This window comes from Elephantulus edwardii, unplaced genomic scaffold, assembly GCF_000299155.1.
Source record: "Elephantulus edwardii isolate Elephantulus edwardi_28Jun2011 unplaced genomic scaffold, EleEdw1.0 scaffold00093, whole genome shotgun sequence".
Taxonomy (NCBI): Eukaryota; Metazoa; Chordata; class Mammalia; order Macroscelidea; family Macroscelididae; genus Elephantulus; species Elephantulus edwardii.
In genome coordinates, this window is record NW_006399843.1 from 5,456,479 (window position 1) to 5,480,291 (window position 23,813).

Genomic DNA, 23,813 nt, shown 5'->3' on the forward strand with positions numbered 1-23,813 from the left:
AAAAATTAAAAAAAAAAAAAAAAGAATACTGAAATTTTATATTGCCAGAATCAACAAATTTGTATCTTGCTGGCAAAAATGTGTAGATTGTAATGGATTTTATTTTAATAAAGTTACATTTGAGTAGAATTATAGAATTTCAAAGCTGAGGTTTCAAAATCTGCATCATTTTTGTGACAATGTAGTATTTCCAAACTGCCTTCTTTCTTTTTGTGATGGTCGTGCTCCTGTAAACATGTTTAGCAGTTCTAAAACATGCCAGACTTTCTATAAGAAGCAAGCAAGAACCATCCCTACAGAGTGACACACTATAAAAAAGGCAATGATTCTCTCTGTCCAGATAAACTGGTTTTATGACAGGAAGTTGAGTGTTTGTGGTGAACCATCCAAGCCAGTTTTCCAAATGATTGAGCTGAGGCTTGAATGTGTTAAGGCCAGGAACAGATCAAAGATAATGTTGGCTATTACGAGATGCAATTTGAACTTATAAGAGAGAAAAGGCTGAATAATCTAAAGCTTAGTTTGTTTTTATTTTGTTACAAGGACAACTTAATCCTGAGATTTTTTTTTTTAAATAAAATTTTTTTATTTTATACCGGTTTACTTAAAAAGTTCATATACATTGTTTTTCACACTAATCTTTCCCCTTTCTTTTATACCCCCCTCCTTCTACCCATCAAATTGTACAGCCCTGTGATTAACCCCCCAACCCATCCTCACCCTTCCGCCCCCCTCCCCGCCATGGATCCTCTACGCAGCTCGCAGGAGCAATGATTTTGTAAATTACCACCTAACTTGGGAGGGCCTGGAGAGCATTATGCTGAGTGAACTAATTCAGTCCCATAAGGACAAATACTGTATAAGACCATTATTGTAGAGATTCTTTTTAAAAATGTATTAATTTTTGTTGTTATGTGCATTAAGTCAGAACCAAACCAGGTGACACTCCACTAGACTTTCAAAGGCTATAAATCACACTGGAGGAGACTGACCATCTTTCTCCTTCAGAATATCTAGTGGATTTGAATCACTTGTCTTTAGGTTGGTAGTACAACTCCCTTACCCAGAGCTCCCTTTAGTGTGTAAAGTGCTTATCAAATGCAAGACATCATTATTTATTATAGCTAAAAGTCTACCACAAAAGAACATGCTGCTCAAAATACAGTTTTGAACAGCAATGAGTCTGAGAGCTACCCGAAAGTTGGAAGTCACTTCAGAATCATTTAGCTCATCCTCCTACAATCACTAATAAGTTATATGAGTCTTGAAAAACTATATAGAACTCAGTTGCCTTAAGGGTCAGAAGTTGAATTGTCTTTCTACAAACTAGTCCAATATAACAAACTTTCTCCTAAGGGAGCTCTAGTAGCACCGCCACAGGGAGTTCACTGCTATCCCAAAGGCCAAGTCTGACAGTTTGAATCCACCAGCCACTACTTGGGAGAAAGACGCACAACCTCCGCGTGTGCATTTTACAGCCTTGGAAACCCAATGGAGGCTCAGCTATGATATGAGCGGACCCTGATTGGATAGTAATGAGTCAGTGGGTTATTCCTACCTCACTCTCTATCCTGGATTTCAGTTGGTCAATGTCATCAGATAGCTTATGCACCTGAGTTACCAAGTCTTGTGCAGTCTGCATGCTGGGCAGGAATTCACTGTACTTCTTGCTGATCATATTGCACACCTCACCCTACAGCATGAGCGAAAATGAGATGAGAGAGCGCACTGTGAAAATTATACAGTTTGTCCCACATAAATCATCTTCTATAGTGGAGTTACTCATACCCATACCCACTTACTTTTCCTTCCAGCAAATGATTTTCTTTGAAAAATACACTTCTCTTACCCTTAAAAGGTCCTATAACATATTAGGATGCAAGAAGACATAATTGACAAACTCCAAAAGTTACTCATTACAACATTTAACATTCAACACCCATCTCCCATTGACCAGCCCCTGATGTGATTGATGTCCTAAGTCTCAAGTAATCAGGATTTCTCTGATTCTGACCATATCGTGCTACTGTCAGTCTCTTATGATGTGGTCAGTATGACTTAAAGTTGTTAAGTACTTAAGTTACTTTAAAAAAAAAAACCTAAACCAGAAGTTCTATTTCATTATAGCAAATCTGACTAAAGATACTAGTGTTAATCATGTATCTGATTAAAAAGAAGGGAGATCTGGTGGCTCCGTGGTAAAGACTTGCACTGCCAACGCAAAGGCAAGTGGTTCAAATCCACCAACTGCTCTGCAGGAAAAAGATGGGCAGTTTCCTCCCATGTGACTTGCTACCTGTGAAAACCAGCTGGAAGGCCAGCTGAGTCAGTTCTAACTTGATGGCACATCACTACAATGATTATAAAAGAAAATAAATGGACAAATTAGATCTATCGTCGGAGTGCCTCAATCAATTTATTAACGTCTATCTTCATAGCTAGAAAATACGATCTCAGTTTCATCACTTTCTTTAAACTGATTTAATAAGCGAATTACTGAATGTCTACTAAGTATTCAATGCTTTAAAAGAAACACAAGTAAGACTATACTTGCCCATGGATAGATTCATTTAGGCAGAGTACAAGACTGAAATGTGATAGTGCAAATGATGCCCAAATGAGAAAAGATCATTCCTGCTGGAGGGGATTTCTTTTTCCCCTTTGAGATGAATGAATGTGGGTTGAAATACAACAGGAGAAAATAGTAATCTAGACAAAGGGGAGCAATATAAATAAAATGAGGCATCTGGGGGTGGGTGGGAAGTGGGACTGCTTGAAGCACAAAAACAAATTCTTAATTGGCTAAAGATTTAGTTTGAGAAAGAAAGTAATAACAATCTTTAATAAAATGTTGGATCTAGAACATGTAGATGCCTTGAGCATCAAGCATTCCCTCATTTAAAAAGTGCAGAAAATCCCAAAGACAAGTCAAAGGAAAGATGCTGCGCCCTACAATCCAGACTTAATTCACTTATAAATAACTTTAAATCAAAGCAACAAAGATAGGGGTATCTTTGAAAAGATAAAATATCATCAGTATTAAGTGAAGCTTGACTTGACACTGTGTACTTTTTGCTTTCAGATCAAGCAGCTGGATCCAAGTAAGTGCCACTCAGCATTTTTTAACTCTCAGACTAGTCTAAAAAGCTTGAGATGGAAAAGTTGTTGTAAGGTGCCAACAAACAGATGGAGACCTTGTCTGAATCTGGACTATTCTCACAATCCTCTCAATGACTGAATATTAGTTTTTGTTAATCGGTTTCATTTTTAAAAATGCTCACTAGTTGGAGGGCAGAGTTATTATATTCGTCAACAACCAGTACAAATAGACAAGAAGAGGAGTGGGTAGAGGAGATACACACAAACTTGGGGAACAGGTCCCACCCTCCTTTGCATTCTTCTCACATGCCCACTCCCTACTGAATTCAGTGTAAGTCAGTCCCCCGTCTCCTTCTCAGTTTACTCTGCCAATATTCCTCCTCCTCGACTCCATTCCTGTCAAGCTAGCCCCACTCTCCAGTTCTCCCCCAGCCACCACCTGCCTACCTACAGTCCCAGACCTCTCCTCTCGGCCAGTCCCCAACCACAGCTTGTCCTCCCGCTTCAATCTCTGTCTTAAAAAAAAACAAACCACACATTCCTCAGCCCTCTTCTCCTTTCCATTCAACCAGCCCGTAAGTCCTCATTCCTCTCTCCAGTTCACTCACGCAGACACCCAGAACCCTCTTCCAGCCAGTCGACAACGACCTCGCCCTCACCCTCACCTTGATCTCCTCCACCTGCCGGGTCAGGCGGCTGATCCGAGTGCCCAGATCCTCCTTCTCCAGCCTACCCGAGTGTGCTAGAACTTCTGTCACGAAGGACGCCATCGTCACAATCCACACCAACAGTTGACAGGGTCTTTGTAGCTCTTGGCCAGCGCGGCAGCTCCAGTCCCGCCAGAGGCCTTGGCGCGCGGCTTGCTGGGAAATGGAGTCTCGCTGTCCCCAGTCTCACGGCTGAGAAGCCAAGATCTGTACTACAACTCCCAGGAGGCCATACGCCAACAGTACTCTGGGATTTCCACGGTGTCCCGTAGTTGCAAATTATAGGGAGTTGCGTTTCCCTTCCGTGCAGTTTTCAAATCGCTTACTTTTTCCCGCGGATTCTTCACTGGAAGAAATGGAATGCTTTTGTTTTTTAAAGGTAAAAAGTAATGATAGATTTATTAGAAAGTTACATCCCAAAGGGACGGACCTTCCTCCTTGAAATATGAAGGAGGCCCCTTGCTAGTAAGATAAGGAGATATTTACTGCTTTCTCTACACAGGCCGTTGTCGTCCCCCCCCTCCCCAAGGAGTTGCAATCCCGAAGGCACATGGTTCGAGGCCACCGGCCATTCAGTGAGAGAAGGATGTGCGGTCTCCTCTTATGCGATTAACTGTCTCTGAAAACCCGTCAGAGGGTCAGCTATGAGTCTTTTCTGACTCCATTATACTCCACAACAGCAACAACCAACAACTACAAAGGAATCTGGTTTATATCTGCAGAAAGAACTGTTGGGGAAGCTTAGTATCACTTTCAACCATCAAGGTTATAGCCAAGTGCTTCATGGTTGGGTCACCTACGCCTCTTGCATATATTACCTTGTGTCCTTAGGTGCTGTCAGGTCAAGTACAACTTATGGTGCTCCTGTGAACAACAGATCAGAGCCCTGTCATATAATGTGCCAACCTCGTCATCTCTGACACACTTGAACCTATTGCAGCAGTCACTGTGTCAGTCCATCTCATGGAAGGTCTTCCTCTCTTCTGCTGACTCTCCACTTTTGCAACCATGATATCCATTTGCCAGGAATAACATGCCCAAAGAATGTGAGGTGAAGCTTCATAGTTCTTGCATTTAAGGAACACTCTGGCTGCACTTTCTCCAAGACATACTTGTTTGGCTTTTAGCAGTCCGTGGGATATTTAATACTCTTCTCCAACACCACAACCCAAAAGCATCAATTCTGTCATCCTTATTCATTGTTCAGTCCTTAGATGCATAGAAAGTGATTGAAAAGACCCTGACTTGAATGAGACACACCTTAATCTTTAAACTGACACGATTGCTCCTCAGTACTTTGGAGAGGTCCTTGGCAGTAGATTTCTGAATGTATTACATCTGCTGATCTCCTGACGGCTTGTACCAAAGGTGCTGATTATGGATCCAAGTAAGATGAAATTGTTGACAATTGTTCAATCTTTTCTCCATATTATAATGTTGCCTATTGGCCCAGTGGTGAAGATTGTTGTCTTCTTGACGCTAAGATACAATCCATATACTGAAGGCTAGCAAGGTGTGTCATCTGCATAACGCAGGTTGCTAGTGAGCCTTCCTCCAGTCCTGATGCTACATTCTTCTTAATAAAGTCTAGCTTCTTGAATGATTTGCTTAGTATACAGATTGAATAGGTATGAGCAGTGATACAACCCTGATGCACATCTTTATTTTTAAACCATACAATGTTCCCTGCTCTGTTCAGACAAAAGCTTCTGGGTTTATATATAGGTTTCAGATGAACACAATCAAGTGTTCTGTGATTCCAATTCTTGTCAGTGTTAGCTATAGTTTGTTGTGATCCTCACAGTCATATGCCTTTCCATAGTCAATAAAATACAAATATACATTCTTCTAGTATTCTCTGATTTTAGTCAATATCCATCTGACATTAGCAATTATATCCCTGATGCCGTGCTTTAACCCAGCTTTAATTTCTGCAGTAACTAAATATACTACAATGAAGTAGTGCATTTCATATTTCTTTAAAATAACAACAAAAGGACATTCCTCTCAAAATTGGATCAATAGGCAGCATCATAATAGATGGAGACAATTTCACTTTCCTTGGATCCACAGTCAACATGCATAATAGCAGCAATTCATTATATAATAATCGCAATACATAATAATATATATAATAATCATAATAGCAGCAAATAGTTGACAAATCAAAAGATGTTCTGTATTAGACAAATCTGCCATCAAAGACCACTTTAAAATGCTAAATAGCAAAGATGTCCGTTTAAATACTAAGGTGTACCTGACTCAAGCCATGGTATTTTTGGTTGTTTCATATGGATGTGAAAGTTGATTTATGAATAAGGAAGACAAAAAAATTATATTTTTGAGTTGTGACACTGACAAAGAATATTGAATATCCCATGGACTGCCAAAAGAGCAAATCTGTCTTGGAAGAAGTGCAACCAGTCCTGTGGACTTTGGGTTAGCAATGAACTCCCTACAGATTATGCCACCACAGGGTTCTTTATTTGTATTACCTAAAAGCTGGTGCTATTTAGCCATTACATTAAGCTTCATCTGTTCTCCAGCTACCTTAACTGGAGAAACATGGCCTTGCAAATTTATCAACAGCTGTGGGACTAGACTAAGAGAAGGTGTGCTTCCCACAATGAAGAGCAAGACTCTGTTGAGAGCAAGAGTCTGGTGATGGTGGTGGAGAGACTGTGGCAAGGTAAAACCTGAAGCTTCTTGCATTTGAGCTGTCCACAGTTAAAGCTTTTACTGATCTTGCCAGATGCTGGAAGGAGATGCTGACTTATAACCACTTTGAGGCAAACCTTGATGGATGATTTGGATTTGACTGCTGAACCAAAACTAGACCCTGGACTAATTGAGGAATTTTGCCTTGGGACTGTTGGGCTAAAACCTGGATTTGCATTGTATGATATTCTTTGCCTCTGCCACTCTCCAGCCCTAATAAAACCTATTCTTGCTACCATAACTGTGAATCAACAACAAATAAATGACCCTCTTGCTGCTGGTGCAACTCTAGAGGAACCATGGGGCTGGACTATGTACTCTTTATCTACTTTATGGTGAGAGGCTGTGCTATTCTTATTCCCTCTGACCCTTTCAGAAAAAAATGCTTACAGCCTGATGGTAAAAAAACTGCCTACAATCCTGAAGGTACATAGTTTGAATCCACCAAAGTACTCCACAGGAAAAAAATGGGCAGTTTCCTCCTATATGATTAACTTCCTCTGAAAACCTACTGGAGGGGTAGCTATGGTTCTGTTCAAACTCAACAGCACATAACAACAGACACCCAGGTATAAAATACCCCCTTATCTGCACTTTTCCTCCTTATGCAATAAGCATATACTTCTTTTGAGAATGATTAAATGGTTACCTTTTTGGTTTGTGTGTTCTACTTTTTTTTTTTAAAAAAAAAAAAGACGTTTTATGAGAGCTGACTCTAAGTAGGTGCCAACCCAAAGGACTATGACAATATTAAATGTTTGTGGGACAAAGCAAGGGACATTCCAGATGATCCTGCTTGCCTGCTTCCACCCCTATGTTACTTGATAGTCGCTGGTATAGCAGGTGTCAGCCAGATAAAATTCAAGGTAGTTCTCTTTTCAGATGCTCCTCCTTGTTGGCTAGCCCATATCTTTGTTTTCACTTTGTGGTATGCCACAAAGATGCACTAGTTGAAAGCATGAATAGGTGAGCATCCTGGTCACATGTTTATGTTGTAAGTTTAATAAATTCACAGTTTCTTCTTTTGCCAGGAAATACAGTCTTCTCATGCTGTGTGACCAGCGTGGAGGAACAAGACAGAAGCAAACACTGCTGCAGCCTGGATGGTAAGCTCATGAAATACCAAAGTCCCAAGTCACCTGGCTTAAGTCTTGAATCAGTTGTTGATCAGCTCAGGGACCTTGACACATCACCCAACAAATACTTTACAGTACCAGTGTGAAAATCAAATAAATATAAAGTAAGCAGATAAAAGTCTGTCACTCTGTAGCACTCAGTAAGTGCAAATTATTTCCTTTCCTGTCCGAACCTGCTTTTTGGAAGCAGCCACAAACACGAATGGAAGCTGGTGTGGTTATCTATTTGTAGCCATTGTCGGGGCTGCAGCATCTGAGGAGGCAGTATTTCCTGTTGGTGTATTCTGGCCTTGAGTCTGGCTTCCTTGAGTTGAAGGATGTTTAATTAAAAATATAAATAAATTAAAATAGTATTTGTGTGTGTGTTTTCCCTGCTTGCAAAATGCTAGATGACAGCTTTGGAAAATGTATAAAATATAGGTAAGTACATATAAGAAAAAGCACTCAAAATAATAATCCTACTACCAGATAAAATCAGTAAATGAGTGTCTATGTGTGAGAGAGACAGAAAAGGGAGAGTCAGACCCAAGTGGTGCAAGCAGCTAATGCTTAACTGCTAACCAAAAGATTAGAGGCTTGAGTCCACACAGAAAAGATTAGACATTTGAGTCTACACAGAGGCACCTTGGAAGAAAGTCCTGGTGATCTACTCCCCCAAAATCAGCCACTGACACCCCTGTGGAGCGCATTTCTACTCTGACGCACATGGGGAATTCATGAGTTGGAATTAAGTGAATAAATATAAATATATATGAATACATGTATATACAACTATATCTATCTATCTATCTAATCTTATCTATTTTATCTTGTGATTAGCTGTTGTGAAGGTTATTGTTTTTCTTAGTTCCAACTCTGAATTCTCTTTGTCACTGTAGAGAAATCTATCAACTATCTACCTATCTAGTTGTTATGACAGCTCTGAGCCCTGACCTTTCCTGAGCTAGTCTCACTCTGATAGACCTACCCCATTGCCCAAGTCACTGAGTTATTCCATCTCATCCATGGTCTTCCTCTCTGACACTGTCCCTCCACCCTTGCAGGCATGACGTCCTTCTCCAACCTTCCCAAAATATGTGAGATGAAGCTTCAAAATCCTTGCCTCCACAGAGCAATTTGGTTTCATCCTCTCCAGGACAGAGCAGTTTGTTCTCTTGGCAGTCCATGGAGTTCTCATGACGTAGTGGTCGGGAGCTGCACTGCCAAACCCAAGATACATGTTTAGAATCTACCAGCTGCTCCGTGGGAGGATGGGCTGTCTCCTCCTGTGCAATTTACCGCCTCTGAAAGCCTACTGTAAGGTCAGCTATGGGTCAGTTCTCACTCAACAACATTTATATGTATATATTTTATGTTGGAAGCAGGAGTGTCATCCACTTCCTAAATAACATGCCTCTGGAATGTCTATGAACTTTGATAAATGTTGATAGTTATAGAGGGGCTTCAGGACTTTTTTTCATAGGATTGCTATGAGTCATGCTCAACTCGAAGGCAATCAACATCACAACAACATTTTATGTAGATGAAAAATAAATATTTAGAAGTGTACATATATACACTTTGTAAAATAAAAATCAAATTTTACTCAACATCCTCAATATGCCCCTTGTCATCTTTTCTCACTTCAGTTCACACCAAAACCATTTTTTCATGACATTAAAGTTACTTCCACAGCATCACTTTAAAATATCTGCCTAGTATTGACCAGAATGTAGCCATTATTAATATTTCAGTGGATATTTTCTTCCGAGTATGTCCAAACTGAATTAGGGTAAATTGCTGGAAGTAGGAAGCAGTGATCATGTATGCATACTTTACAAAGTACAAAATATGTAGTCATACCATTCTCAAAAAAGATCATATCAATGTGCATTCCTGTTATTCAAACAAGGCAATGTTCAAGCTCATGAGTGATTTTAACTTTAGTGATCAAATAGATGTCTTACTGTATATTACTGATGGGACTCTCCTCAGAAATCCACGTCCGCTTCCGACCTTGGGCACATCTTTGAACACAAACATTGTCAAATTCCTGGCACCTGCCTCAACTAAACTAAAGCTAAAAGCAGAAACCATTGCCAAATATGAAGACCTTTTATTCAAACATGCCCCAGTCCCCCCGCCCCCATCCCTACCTCTGCTTCTTTCTGCTTCTCAGGTGGTATCAGTTAGGGCCTGGTGTTTCCATTAGAGAATCCAGCTTGAGGAACTGCTGTCACCACTAGCTTGCCCCAGTGGCAGACCAAAAATCTGGAACTGAATGAAATGGAGAGCGGGTGATGGGGTCGAGGGAGTTCTGTGGGAATCAGGGGGCAGTTGCTACTATATGTGAGGACTTTGAGTCCTTTCCATCTCTGCTCCAGGAACTCCAAGGGTCCCGGATCTTCATGGTAGTAGCCTCCAATTGGCTGGGACCAGTGAGACTTTTACTCTCTGGCTTTGGATCTGAATGTTTCCTGCTTTACAAGGTAAGAGGCGTTTTACTCAAGAGGCAGTTTTACATTCTGGGAGAGGCAATGGGAGCACAGCTTCCTACAACCCTCTTTGCAGTCCTTTGGGTGATCCACATAGGCATTCAAGACTTCCCAGATGGCAGCATCCCTGAGGTTGTACCTCTGGGAATTTGGAGATGCCCTTTACCTGGGCTTGGCCACTGAAATATTCATGGTCCGGAGTGGGGCTATTTACCATCTTGGACCAGATATGGAGGGATTCTAGAGAAAAAAGACAGGTGCTAGGGAAAGAAGCCATATCCTCTCTCTGGGTGACTGATTTCTGTCTCCCATCCAGCAGATGACTCAGATGGCTTCCACACTCTAGAATGGGTACAGCCACTCTAGAATGATCAGTTAATCTAGTTTGCCTGGGACTTTCCTACTATAAAAGTCCTGAGTCCCAGAGCGCTCTCAGTCCCTAGAAACTGGGACATTTGGCCACTCTGCCTCTTAGTCTCAATGCCACCACTAACTTCAATTCCAGCTGTGAGGACAGAGTCAACCATTCGTAATATAGTGGACAGAAGGATGCATCCCTGATTTGGGATGTTAACCTATAAACAGCAAATGCATATTGCAAAGCTCCCTTTCAAATTGTACATCTGAAGTTGACTGAGCATGAAGAAGGTTCTTCTCTTGTGCTTCAGTTAGGATATTCTGGGCCAGCAATACGCTTTCATTTGCTAAAGGATCTTCTTCAGCTTTTCCATCTAGATATTTAGTGACTTTCAAATGTTAGATTTTCTATAAACGGCTGCAACTAACTATAGAATATACTTTCTCTGGCAATAAAAGAATCAAATATGTAGTTACTATTAAAGTTTAAAGCCATTTTTACATAAATAAATTTTCAAATCACAAATACATATTTGTTAGACACTGTTGCTTTTCATTTCGATTCAGTGCCACCATATCAGCAAAATGCAAGACAGTTGAACCCTTAACAAGCAGAACCACATTGTACCACACACACATAATGAAGCAGATACAGAGTGAGGAGAGGTAATGAAAAGAAGGCATTCCTGATCCTGGAGCAGGTTTGTAGGAGGTAGTGTAGGGTGTGCCCAAGTGTGGACATGCCTGTATAAAAGAATATTAGCTTTTCAGAAATGTCCCTTATCATGTGCAAAAGTGTAATATAAATCTCTTAAACATTTACCTAAATGTCAGGGTCCTACTGAGGATATTTTGTGGCTGCAAATAAAGTTTCAAATAACAAGAATATGTCAATTTCCTTTTATAAAAAAATCACAACTTTTTAATTGTATTTTGAGTGAAAATTTACAAAGCAAATTTGTTTTCCATTCAACCATTCATACATATTTTGCTTTATAACATCAATTGCAATACACATAATGTAATTAAATGTTCCCCATTTCTTTTTAATAAAATTTTGTGAGTTTAGTGAACGTTGACAGAAAAGTTGTTTTCATTTATTCATTGTTGCTCATTTTACTCCCTCTCCCTCCCTTCCCCAGTTCACTTTTTAAAAAATATTAATTGTTGCCCAATTACCTACCTACCCCCTCTAGTCCTCTGTGAAAAGATATACCTCTTATTCTGTACTTTCTCCATTTCTTCCTTGTGATCCTCATTTCCTTCAATCCTATTCCTTCCTGCCTTCTGATCTTTATCCTTGGGCACTTGCTGTTCTTTCAATCTTATATAGTTGTTTATTTCTTTTTTTAAATTTAGGTTGTTTATTTTTCATTTCAATGAACATCTACAGAGATTTTGGGATTCCATTCACTCATTGTTGCACCCTTCTCCCTGCACAAACCCCTCCCCCCTCCCCCCCATTTGCTCCTCTCCTTGAAACGCAAAAGAAAAACTCCCTCATTGGTACACAATCCCCCCCCCGCCCCTCCCCAAACCCCACCCCCTAGCCCCAAATATAATCCACTCTACAACCCTCATTGCATACTCCTACGATAAAAATAATGCCCTAAAATATAATACTTTTAGACTATTCTCTCCCCCATAGACTTCAGTGCCGTAAACATATTTCATCCAGTGTGACTGCCTCATTGGTGTTGTTATTCACCTTATTGGCCTTTTTATTGCTTGGCTGAGGGAGCTTTTGTGGCCTAGTGGATAAGGGGTTGTACTATTAACCTGAAGGCACAGTGATTGAATCCACCAACTGCTCCCATGCAATTTACAGCCTCTAAAATGCCACTGGAGGGTCAGCTATGAGTAGGTTCCAACTTGAGGGCTCATAACAACAAGGTTGTTTGTCTGAATTAAGTTCCTTTTCTTGTTGCACCTGCATCGAGGGTGCCTTACTCCTGACCCAGGTCTCTCTGGGCATTTCTGTGAGACCTTGGCAAGGAGCCTCATACTTGCTCACAATCTGTCATCTGAGATCACACACAATATCCACCCTCCTCCCCTCACTCACATAACCAGTTGCCAAGAGTCACCATTGGCTCTGTCAGTAATTACCATAGGGCAGCTAAGTGTGATGGTTTCTAATGTCTTCAAATAGGTCACTTCTCCAGGTTAGGAGAAGACTGGATCCCTTGTCGACCTGGGAAGACCTCTCCCTCTGCAAGCTAGTTCTACATTTGGCCGGTTGAGTTCCGAGGTTGTTGTGCTGTGCTAAAACCGCTCTGACACTGAGACAGCCACTGTTCAAGCACAAATCTACTCATCTTCATGAGAGTAAACAAGAACTCCACCACAGCACAGTCCACATTCCTCCTTAGAAAGAGGATATTCTCTCCCTCCTTTGAGCAAAGTCTACAGATGTGCAACTTGGTCTTTAACAACTTTTACATCTCACCCAGGGCAGGTTTCTCTTGGAGCCAGTTATTCCAGAATGCCCCCCTCTCTTTGAAGACCCAGCCCTGCATTTACAAATACAAATGACCTTTAGGTGAATACTGAGTAGAACGGGACAGATTATATCAAAGCCATGTTCTGGTCTCTCTTAAAACAGCAAAACTGGTTCCAGTGCCAGATTGTACGGCTACTCAGTCACCACAGAGCTGAATCTAATTTGGGTCCACTTACAACCAGGAGGCTCACATTTCCTAGTGTTTTCCAGGCTATCTCATTATCGACAAGGAATCATCTCATTATTCAGCTATCCAACCATTTAGCAGTATTTGAGCACCTGCTTTGTACCACAAATGATCCATAATGATATCCCCAGTGCCGTGGTCTCTTCTACATCCTGCTTGAACTTCTGGCAATTACCTGTCAGTGTTCTGTTCTAGACATTTTTGGATGACCTACAGCAATATTTTACTTGCATATGATATTTATGAGATTGTTTTGATAATTTCCCCATTCTGTTGGGTCACTTAGAATTGGGAACAAATATGGATCTCATCTCTTCCAGTCAGTCAGCCAGGAAGCTGTCCTCCAAATTTCCTGGTATAAATGATGAGCACATCCAGGGCTGCATCTGTTAGTTGAAACATGTCAGCTGGCATCCATTGATCTTAGTTTTGCCTATGCCTTCAATGCAGCGGGAACTTTCTCTTTCATTACCATTGGTAATCACATGGTACTTCCTGAAATTTTTGTGTCAATGAATTCTTTTTTTGGTACAGTGATTCAGTGTATATCTTCCATCTTCTTTTGATGCTTCTGGGATCATTGAAGATTTTTGTTTATATCATCTCTCAGTGTTAAAACTTGAGGCTTGAATTTTTCAGTTCTTTCAGCTTGAGAAATATCGTGTTAGTTATCCATTCCCATTTTACTCTCTGACCCCAACTCTTTCCCCATCTCATTATCATCTTTTGCTTTGTCTTCTCTATTTGTTCTCTGAACTATTCTGTTCATCTCTTTTACTTTGGTTTCTCAATGCTCTGATAAAATTTTCAGAGCCTCTTCTGACATCCATTTTTGGTTTTTTTCTTTTATTTCTCCTTTGTCTTTGTAATGACCTTTGCTCTCTTCATGGATGATAACCCTGATGTCCACCCATAGTTTTTCTGGTCTTCGACCACTGCATATCAGATAGATCTTGGCTGAAAACAGAGAATACCAGAAGAATACCTATTTGTGTTTAATTGACTATGCAAACACATTTGGCTGTTTGGAACATAATAAACTATGGTTAGCATTGTGAAAATGGAAATCTCAGAACACTTAATTGGTAACAGTATACCTAGATCAAGAAGTTGTTGTCTGAATACAGCAGGGAACAAACACTTCATAGTTTAAAATCAGGAAGGGTGTACATCAGGGATGTATCCTTTCTCCACACCTATTCCATCTGTATGCTCAGTAAATCATTGGTTGAAGCTGACCTCTATAAGGAATGTGGCATCAGGATTGGAGGAAGATTCATCAGTAGCCTGTGTTCTGCACATAACACAACCCTGCTTGCTGAAACTGAGGAGGACTTGAAACACTTGCTGCAGAAGATCAAGGAATACAACCTACAGTATGGATTAAGAAAACAAAGAGATTTCAGTCACTGATTTTTTAGTAAGAACCTCATCAGAGTTTTCTTCCAAAGCATCTCTAGATGAAATTGAACCTCCAACCTTTCAGTTAGTAGCCAAATGTATTAACCATTTGTACCACCCAAGGACTTCTATGGGTACCCTATAGAAGTGACAGTTGGCTAAAAGCTAAAGCATACTTCGTAGTTACAACAAGGGAAGAAAAAGGGCAAGACTAGGAAAAGAGGTAGGGTCCAGGCTGTGTAGAGATTTCTATATACTGCAATATAATGCTGCTTTACTCTCAAGGCCAACAAAAATCAAACATGTAGTTCAGGATAAGAACTCAGGTCCTATGTGGTGCAATAATACCCACCCTCTGCTTGTCCACCTTTTTTTCCCGAAACACCTCGTTCCTGTGCAGTTTCTCTATCACACAATCATACTGGGTGTATGAATGTGCCACATACCTTTACACATTGTGATTTACATATGTAGATAGCATGAGAGTTTAGTCAAAATGACCATGTTCATCTGAGTAATCAGCTGAGCAGCACAAGAACTCATGCAGAGTTTTGGTAGGGCATTCTGTTGCTTCATGGGATTGGTTGCTTTGACTCTCCATAAGACCAGAGGCAAAACTAGCACTACAGCTTAAGAGAAAAACAAAGACCTACACAGGAAACTTCCTTCCAGCTGATGATTAAGTCCAAGTGGTCTTTGCTTCCAGGCAGTTCGCCTGCTCCTAATGGAAATTTGCAGCCTTAATACTAATTCCATATTTACTTGGGATATATTTGTTTCATTAGACTAAGGATTTGCTTTAAAAATATCATGTCTTTGAAAATAGAAATACCACAATCTCCTCCCCTGTGATTAACAGCCTCAGGGGAAAACATGCTTTGAGTCAGCTATGGGTTGGTGCTGATTCAATGGTACACAACAACATCATCTCACTACTAGTAATATACCCTAAAGAAACCAGAGATAGGACACAAACAGATGTATGCACACCAATGTTTATTGCAGCATTATTCACAATAGCAGAGTTGAAAGTAGCCCAAATGCCCATTAACAAATTAATGGATAAGGAAACTGTGGTACAGTCACATAACCAGTGTGAAACATTGGAAAAACAATCATGAACTCCCAAAATACTACAAAATTTGGATGAGGCTAGAGGACATTATGCTGAGTGAAATAATACAGTCACAAAAGGACTAATATTGTATAAAATTACTTATAAAAATGGGAAGATTAGGGGAGGGTAGCAGGAGAGCAGGAAAGAATGGGTAAAAATGAGTATTGTATTGAAAGAGGTAAAGGGAAGGTCAATCTGAAATGAATGGATAGACGGCGAGACATGTGTTTTACAACTAACAATCTGGAGCAGTTTGCACTACAGATTGAATGGGAGGAAGGGAGTAAAAATCTGTGTGAATGATTGAATGAAAAACCAATTTCTTGGTAAACATTCATTCAAATCAGTATTTTATATCATCTTAATCAAGTTGTAACAAGAGATGTGGAATTAATGTTCAGATAGTAACTGATGTTAAGAAAGTCTGATTTGACAACTCCTTATAAATTTTCCTTCCTTCTCCTGTACACTTCCCTTTGACATGAAGCCATCTACTTTTATTGACCTTGCGAAGCAAATTCTTCCCTAGTAAGCCAAGGTTATACGGTGCATACAGTCTTTTGTATGATGCCATGAAACTTCATTTAGTGAAATTCTGGCAATAAAATTCTTGGTTAACAGGAGAAAAAAATATCATGTCTTCCTGATTCTTATAAAGGACACAGACAATATGGAAAAAATGGGGTGAAGGCACAAATTTCATAACTAGCAAACAACACGCAAGGCAGCACTTGGACAATCAAAGCAAGCATGCTAATAAAAGTCCTCTTTGTTTAAGGAATTAATTGTTTGTGGTAATTAAAAGAAGTTAATTATCTAAAAAATGGTATGTTATCCTGTTGTTGTTACAACCTGTCTAGCTACAATCAACTCATAACTGAACCTCCAGTGTGTTCTCAGAGGCTATAAATCGCCTCGGAGGAGACTGCCCATATTCCACAGAGAAGCTGCTGGATTCAAGCCACATGCCTTTGGGTTGGCAGCACAACTCTTTACCACTATGTCACCAGAGCACGGTGGTGCTCTCTATCTTTACTGAAATGGAGTTTAACTTACACTAAGAAAAATGTGCAGAACATGTGTTAACTCAAAAATTATGAAAGCTTGTAATTGTTGAGGGAGGTCCCTGAGACTTTTACGAACTCATAGAGTGTTGATAATAAAACAAAAGACACTCTTTCTTTGGTAGACCTGGAAGTTCTCAGCAGCAGCAAGTAATTTTCAGCTGTGACTGCGCCCAACTGCGCCCATAAACCTCAGAATCACCTGTGCCATTTAAGCAGACGTGTGTCAAAGCCCCAGCTCAAATCTAACAAATTGTTGTTTGAGGGTTAGAGCCTGGGAAGTTGTGATTTTTTTTTTTAAGTGAAACAGCTGACTCTGGATTAGTGGGAAGGTTTAAAACCACTGCTGAAGAGCTCGGGAGCGGGGGCGAAGACATTATAAAGGGTAAAGAAAAGGCAAAAAAATAGTTCTTTGAAAAAACCAAATCAGTATGTCTTTGGCAATACTAAATAAAATCAAAAGCTAGATGATGCAGTTTACTCAGTTATGTAAATAATAAGGGAAATCACTATAGATACAACGTAATTAATACTCCAGTGACATGTGAAAAAAATGTATCATCACCAAATTCTATTCTGGCAATGTGTGTTTTGTTTAACATTTGAAATAAATAAATAGAGCTTGTATATTAACAGAATGAAGAACATCTACACAATCATTTCAGTAGACACAGAAAAATCATTGAGAAAATTAAAGATATTCATAGTTAAAAAAATTGTTGAAAATCTCATAAAGTCCATTAGGATTGATTAAGACTCACCAACAACCTGCATTATGCAGATGACACAACCTTGTTTGCCAAAACTGAGGACCGGAAATGAAATGTTTGCTGCAGAAGGTCAAGTACTGTAGTCTTCAATATGGGTTGAAGCTAAACATCAAGAAGACCAAAATTCTCACCACTGGGCCAACTGGCAGCACCAGGATGGATGAAGAAGAGATTGAGGTTGTTCATTTCAGCTTGCTCAGCCCCACAATCAACACTTTTGGCACTAGGAGTCAGGAAATCGAAAGGCAAATTGCATTGGGGAAATCTGCTGTCAAGGAACTCTACAAAGTACTAAAGAGCAATATGTCAATCTAGAGAGTAAGATGCACCTGATCCAGGCCATCAGCTTCACAATTACTTACTATGCATCAGAGAGCTGAACAATGATTAAGAATAACAGAAAAATTGATGCATTTGAGTTGTGGTGCTGGAGAAGAGTACTAAACATACAATGGACCACCAGGTCTGTCTTGGAGAGAGTGAAACCAAGTTTCTCCTTAGAGGCAAGGATTCTGAATCTTCATCTCATATACTTGGTACATGTGGCTAAGTGAGCCCAGTCCTTGGAGAAAGACATCATGCTTGAAAGGGTGGAGGGACAGTGCAGGAAAGGAAGGTGCAACGGGATTAGGTGTGTCAGAGTCAGTGAGACTGGCTCAGAACAGAACAGGTCACATGAGTTGTGGGCAACTTGATGGCACATAAAACAATGCCAAAAATCTGAAAATTTACAGATAAATTATTAGAATTAAAAGGTGAATTTAACAAGCTCATGGAATTTAGGATGTAAAAACATGTCTATATACTAGTAATGCATAATTAAAGTGAATTTAAATAATTAAAAGAGCTTCAAAAACATCAAAACCCTAAGAGTTTAATAAAAAGTTTACAAGAGTTTTAGATAGAAATTGAAGACTTAAATGAGGAACCATTTTACATAATTCTCATACATCTTTCTTCCTCTTTACCTCACATCTTTCTTTATAATCCTAAGAAATGTAAAACTGAATCTTAGTCTGAGTAAGAGACAGGACTGGACCTAAAGGCAGTTGTCCTGTGCCATCAGGCCAATTCCTGTTCATAGTGACACCCAGAGGAGCCACTCGCTGCCTCTGCCTCAGAGCCCACTGAGAGCTACTGGTGGATCTGAACCTCCAGAGGAATGACCCAGTAGGATTCCTGTCTTTACAGAAGATGTCAGATCTTTCTCCTACACAGTGATGGTGGATCTGAATAACCAACCCTTTGGTAAGCAGCTATGGACTTCAGTACTGCATCATTGGGACTCCTTAAAAGCAGCTGACCTACAACCAGGAGAGGATAAAATAGATGAATAGGACTTTCTAAGAATCAAATCCCTATGCATATCCAAAAACTTCTCCAACAAGGTAAAAAAGGGACGCCACATATGTTGGGGAAAAATATTTGGTAATGACATGTCTAATAAGGGACTTATATATAGAATTTACAGAATACTCTAGCACCACAAGATAAACAATTGAAAAATGGGCACAGGATATGAACAGATGTGTCACCAAAGAAGACATTCAGCTGGTGAACAAACACGTGAAGAAGTGTTCAAAATCCCTAGCTCTAAGAGAGAGAGATGTAAATAAAAACAACTATGAGATATCATCTCACCCCAGTCAGAATAGCAAAATAGAACAGCAACCAAATGCTGGCAAGGTTGCAGAGAAATTGGAACCTTTATTCACCGATGGTGGGAGTGTAAAATGGTGCAAGCACTCTGGAAGGAAGTATGACGCTTTCTCAAAAAGTTGGAAATAGACTTCAATGCAGTAAATAGAATTTATCCAGTTTTTCTTAGGGCATTATGTTTATCATAAGAGTACAGAATGAGGGTTGCAGAGTGGATTATATTTGGGGTGGAGTGGGGGGTCTGTGGGGGGATTGTGTATCAATGAAGGAGTTTTTATTTTGCTTTTCAAGGAAAGGAGTGAATGGGGGGTGGCAGGGGGGGTGGGCGGTGAGAAAAGTGCAACAATGAATGAATGGAATTCTGAAATCTCTGTAGATGTTCATTGAAATAAAAAAAAAAAGTTGGAAATAGAAATATCATTTGACCCAGCATTTCCACTAGTGGGAATATATCCTAAAGAAACCAGAACTACCTCCCAAGCAGATATATGCACACCCATATTTATTGTGGCTTTGTTCAAAATAGCAAAGAGTTGAAAACAACCCAAGTACCCATCAACAAATGAATGGGTAGAAAAGCTGTCTTATAGTCACACAATGGAATACTATGCTGCATTGAAAAACAAGGAACTCATGAAATATTATACAAAATGGGTGACCCTAGAGGACATTATGTTGAGTGAAATATCTCAGTCACAAAAGAACAAATATTGCATAGTGCAACATCAGGGCTGGGGGAACCTAAGAAAAGAGGGGATAAATTATGTATACTGCATTGAGACAGATGAGGAAGAGAACTGTATAAAAGGAATATATGATTAGGTATTATTTTTATGGCAAGAATCCAGAATAAGAGATACATAGTAAAGTGGGCTGGGAAGAAGGGATTATTTGGCAATGAAAGAAAATTTTTTTCCAAAGAAAAAAGAGAACTGGGGGGCGCGGGGTGGGCAGGGAGGAAATTGTGCAACAATATATGACTTTAAATCAAAACTCTGTAAACGTCCATCAAAATTTCAATAATAATAATAATAAATGCAGCTGAGCGAGGCCCGACCTGCCCGGGAACTGGAAGTAGAGCTCCTCCTTCTGCAGCCTCCTCCTAGGCTGAGCTCACCCTCGTGTGTGAGGTCTCAAGTGTGCAGGAGGGACGGCGACTTCAGTTGGGACAGCTGGACATCTAGGACGACCCTCTTGCATACCCACAAACCTCAAGTGGGCATGACAGTAGCTGTGGGGAGAAAGCATTAATTCTCGGCTTCCAAGCCACCTAGCATCCTGCTTCCGCTCTTGTCCATTACGTGGCCCCTTGGCGTTTGCACACCCCATTCCCTTTATCCGCGGGCCATGAAAGATGTGTTGGTGGCGTTCAGCCAAATGGGCTCTCTCTGCTCAGCCTTGCGCAGAAGAAACTTTACGGCGATGTCATGAAATCTGGATGCAGTAGTCATTGAAACCGTGTGTGATGGGCAGAAAGTATCCACTAAACAAACAACAGTGACATTCAGAAAGAAGCCCAACATCTTCTGCCAGTCCAGGGAAATCTCTAAATCACGTGGAAATGAGGGTCAACGTGCAAACCAAGCGGGATATTTGAGACGTTGAAAGCACGGCCATGACGAGCGTGCAGAGACCCCCAGACCTCCTGCCGCCAGCATGGAACATTACCCTGTCCAAAACAGAAATGAGACTCACAAACAGATGGAACGTTCCCGAAAGGCGTTATCACTCCCTGCCGTGGGGAGCCCAGTGAATGCAATGCAAGTGGAAAGAAAGCCTTTTCTGCTGCTTCACAATCGTAGACATGTCAGTGATGGAAGTTAGCCTCACTGATGGATGTGAGCAATGTGGGAAGACCTTCCGGTGCTCCTCCCTCTTAGCTGCATATACGCAGAGGCACACCAGACAGTGGCTTTATCCCTGCACCCAGAAGGCTTCACTCAGCACTCATCAGGTGGACGCACACGGGGAAGAGGCCTTAGAAGTGTGCACACTGCAGAAAAGGCTTCGCTTAGCAGTCCACGCTGGCAGCGCACGTCTGTACGCACACGAGACAGGCCTCCCGCGCGCAGACTGCGGGAAAGGCTTCGTGCAGCACTCCTCGCCCCGAAAGCACACCTTGACAGGCACCTGCGTACCGACTCTGCAGAGGCCATACAAATGCACACGGTGTGGGAAGGGCTTCAGTGAACTCACCAGCCTCAAGCAGCACATGGGAACTCACTCCGAAGAAAGGCCTCCTTAGTGTTAATATGGAGTGCGGGAAAGGGCTTATGAATCTCACATCCCCTCGGGAAACATTTAAAACTCACAGTGGATGGGGCAGGAGGAAGGTCAAGGGAGGATTTGTGTATTGACCCTCAGTACACACATGAAGATTGACTTGCAGGACGGACAGTCATGAACGTAATTTTAGAGTCTTTCTTGAACTCGAGTCTCACTGGACATAGGTGAATTGACACTGAACACCGAATGTAAGGACGTGAGGCATCCCTTAGCTCTAACTAGGATATTATTCCCATGCCGGGCCCACACTGCCCTCGAGCCCTTATCAACATCAACAATATGGTAAGGGGTTTACTGGATCACATGCCTCAGAAATTGGATCAGAAATCATAGGAGGGAAGGCCTTATCATTGTGACACATTTAGGGATGTTTTTATTTGAGCTTCAAACATCACCCCATGGAGCAGAACTCATAACTTAACTAAATACAGGTGAGAACAATGTAAGACCTTTTTTTCTTTCTTTCCCCAAATTTACACATTCACAGAAGTACCCACCTTTTCTTGAAAGGGCACCTTTTCTTGAATCCTCTTCTACCGTTTCACACAACCCATTGCTATGTATTGGGGTGGTTTGTGTAGGTGTGTAAAATGCTAGCTGCTCACCCACCCGACTCCCCTTAAGCAGTCATTCTCTCACTTGCCACCACTGAAATTTGTGCAGTGCTGCATCTTTCTCCCAGCCAGGAAGCATTCTGTTCCAAAAAACTAATGTCTCTCAGTTTGTCTTCAGGTCTGTTTTTCAGTTTGCAAACACAAACCTTGAAGGACTTTCCCTCTGGGAAATAAGCCTCAACACACTTCCACTGGTGGCATGGGTAGATCCAAGTATCTCTGCATGCTGTGGATTTCCCTTGGATCTTGAATCACACAAATATTCCTAAGGATCCCCACTTGGTGCTGTCAAGTTGAGTACAACCCACAGTGACGACATGAACAACAGATTGGAAACCTGCCCTATTCTGTGCCATCCTCACAATCTCTGACACAGTGGAGCCCATGGCTGCAGTCAATGACCAGGGAGTAGGAATAACATGTGAAAAAGGTACAAGGCAAAATATATTCTGAGAACACCAGGGACAGTTGTGCACTTGCTAAAAGCATATAGGCTTTGAAGTTGGACACATCAAAGATTAGTGTGCTATTCTACTTCCGAGGTCTATTGTTGGGTGCAATTTTCAGAGGCAGTTAATCGCATGGGAGAAGACTGCTCATCCTTCTCCTGCAGAGCAGCTGGTGGATTCAAACTGTGTGCCTTCAGGATTTCAAACAAAAAGCACTTCTGCAATAAGGGTCTTAAGCACAGCAGATTGTGAGAATGGCACACAACTGGGCAGGGTTTGTGCTTATGTACATAGGGTAGCTATGAAGTAACCTTAACAACAACAAAACATTTATAAAAGTGGTTTACTGTCAATGTTTAGGAAAACAAGACAAGTTTTAGAGTGGAGATAATAACAAGAAGACAACTGGCAAGTGAGATGAGATGTTATCACCTACCACTAGGTGATGCTCAGGAACTGAGTGCTCCCTGTTCTTATTCCAAACAGGACAACTATCAAGCTTCTCAAATCTTTATCTGCTAACTTTTAAAGGAGAAAAATTGAAATAATAGACATACTTACTGGGCCCAGACATTTCTAAAATGGTAAAAACATTAAAAAAGAGAAGTCATGCTGTACACCAAAGGTAAGACAAACATTTTATTGCACATTTATAAAATCTGCATAGTTAAATCAAGTGGTCCTCCCTCCCACCATTCCTCCATTGATCTTTAAAATTTGGCTAAAACAATACCCAATTAAGAGGCTTTAAAAAAAGGGCAACAGGGATATTTCTTTTTACATATACACATACATACTTTTTTTTTTTTTCCTTTCTACAAATCTACATCCTGTATTATTTAAAGAAGGAGTCAAAATGTTCTTCGGGGCCAGCAGCAGCCTTAGATACCTGTTTTTTAACAGTTTTCAGATGCTAGCAAAATTTAACCTAAATGGTTAAAAACTACTAAACATTATCGCAAGTGAAGGTTGATAATGCTTTCCTTTCTTTTACTCAGGACAGAAGATGAGGTTTTGTGCTTTATTTAAAAAAAAAAATGTAAAAGAGGGGAAAGAAGAAAATAAAGAGGCAGAAAATTCTCTTGATTTGTCAACCTCTCACTGACACACAGCCCTTATTTTCCACCCACACATCAAAGGGTGGTGGTTCACCAGCAACCCATTTTGTTATCTCTTGTCAAGTCAGTCTGTTTGTGTTTCTAATCTCTTGCAGTTAACAGGTTTAAAATGTCATTAGTATTTGATAAAATAAGTAATGGCTGCTCATCCGTC

The 23,813-nt window shown here is 40.6% G+C and overlaps 1 protein-coding gene across 2 annotated transcripts in view; it reads right to left on the minus strand.

Annotated features, from left to right (window-relative positions):
• ZW10 (zw10 kinetochore protein) overlaps window positions 1-3,964 on the minus strand; it is a 33,851-nt gene extending 29,887 nt beyond the window's left edge. The window contains exons 1-2 of one of the 2 annotated variants that reach the window (XM_006890790.1): window positions 3,765-3,964; window positions 1,559-1,693 (exon numbers count right to left, since the gene is read on the minus strand). In XM_006890790.1, coding sequence (XP_006890852.1) covers window positions 1,559-1,693; window positions 3,765-3,869 — 240 coding nt within the window. In that variant the 5' untranslated portion in view covers window positions 3,870-3,964. The remainder of the gene's footprint in view (window positions 1-1,558; window positions 1,694-3,764) is intronic. The other variant, XM_006890791.1, reaches the window with a different exon arrangement.
• Window positions 3,965-23,813: the final 19,849 nt, after the last annotated feature.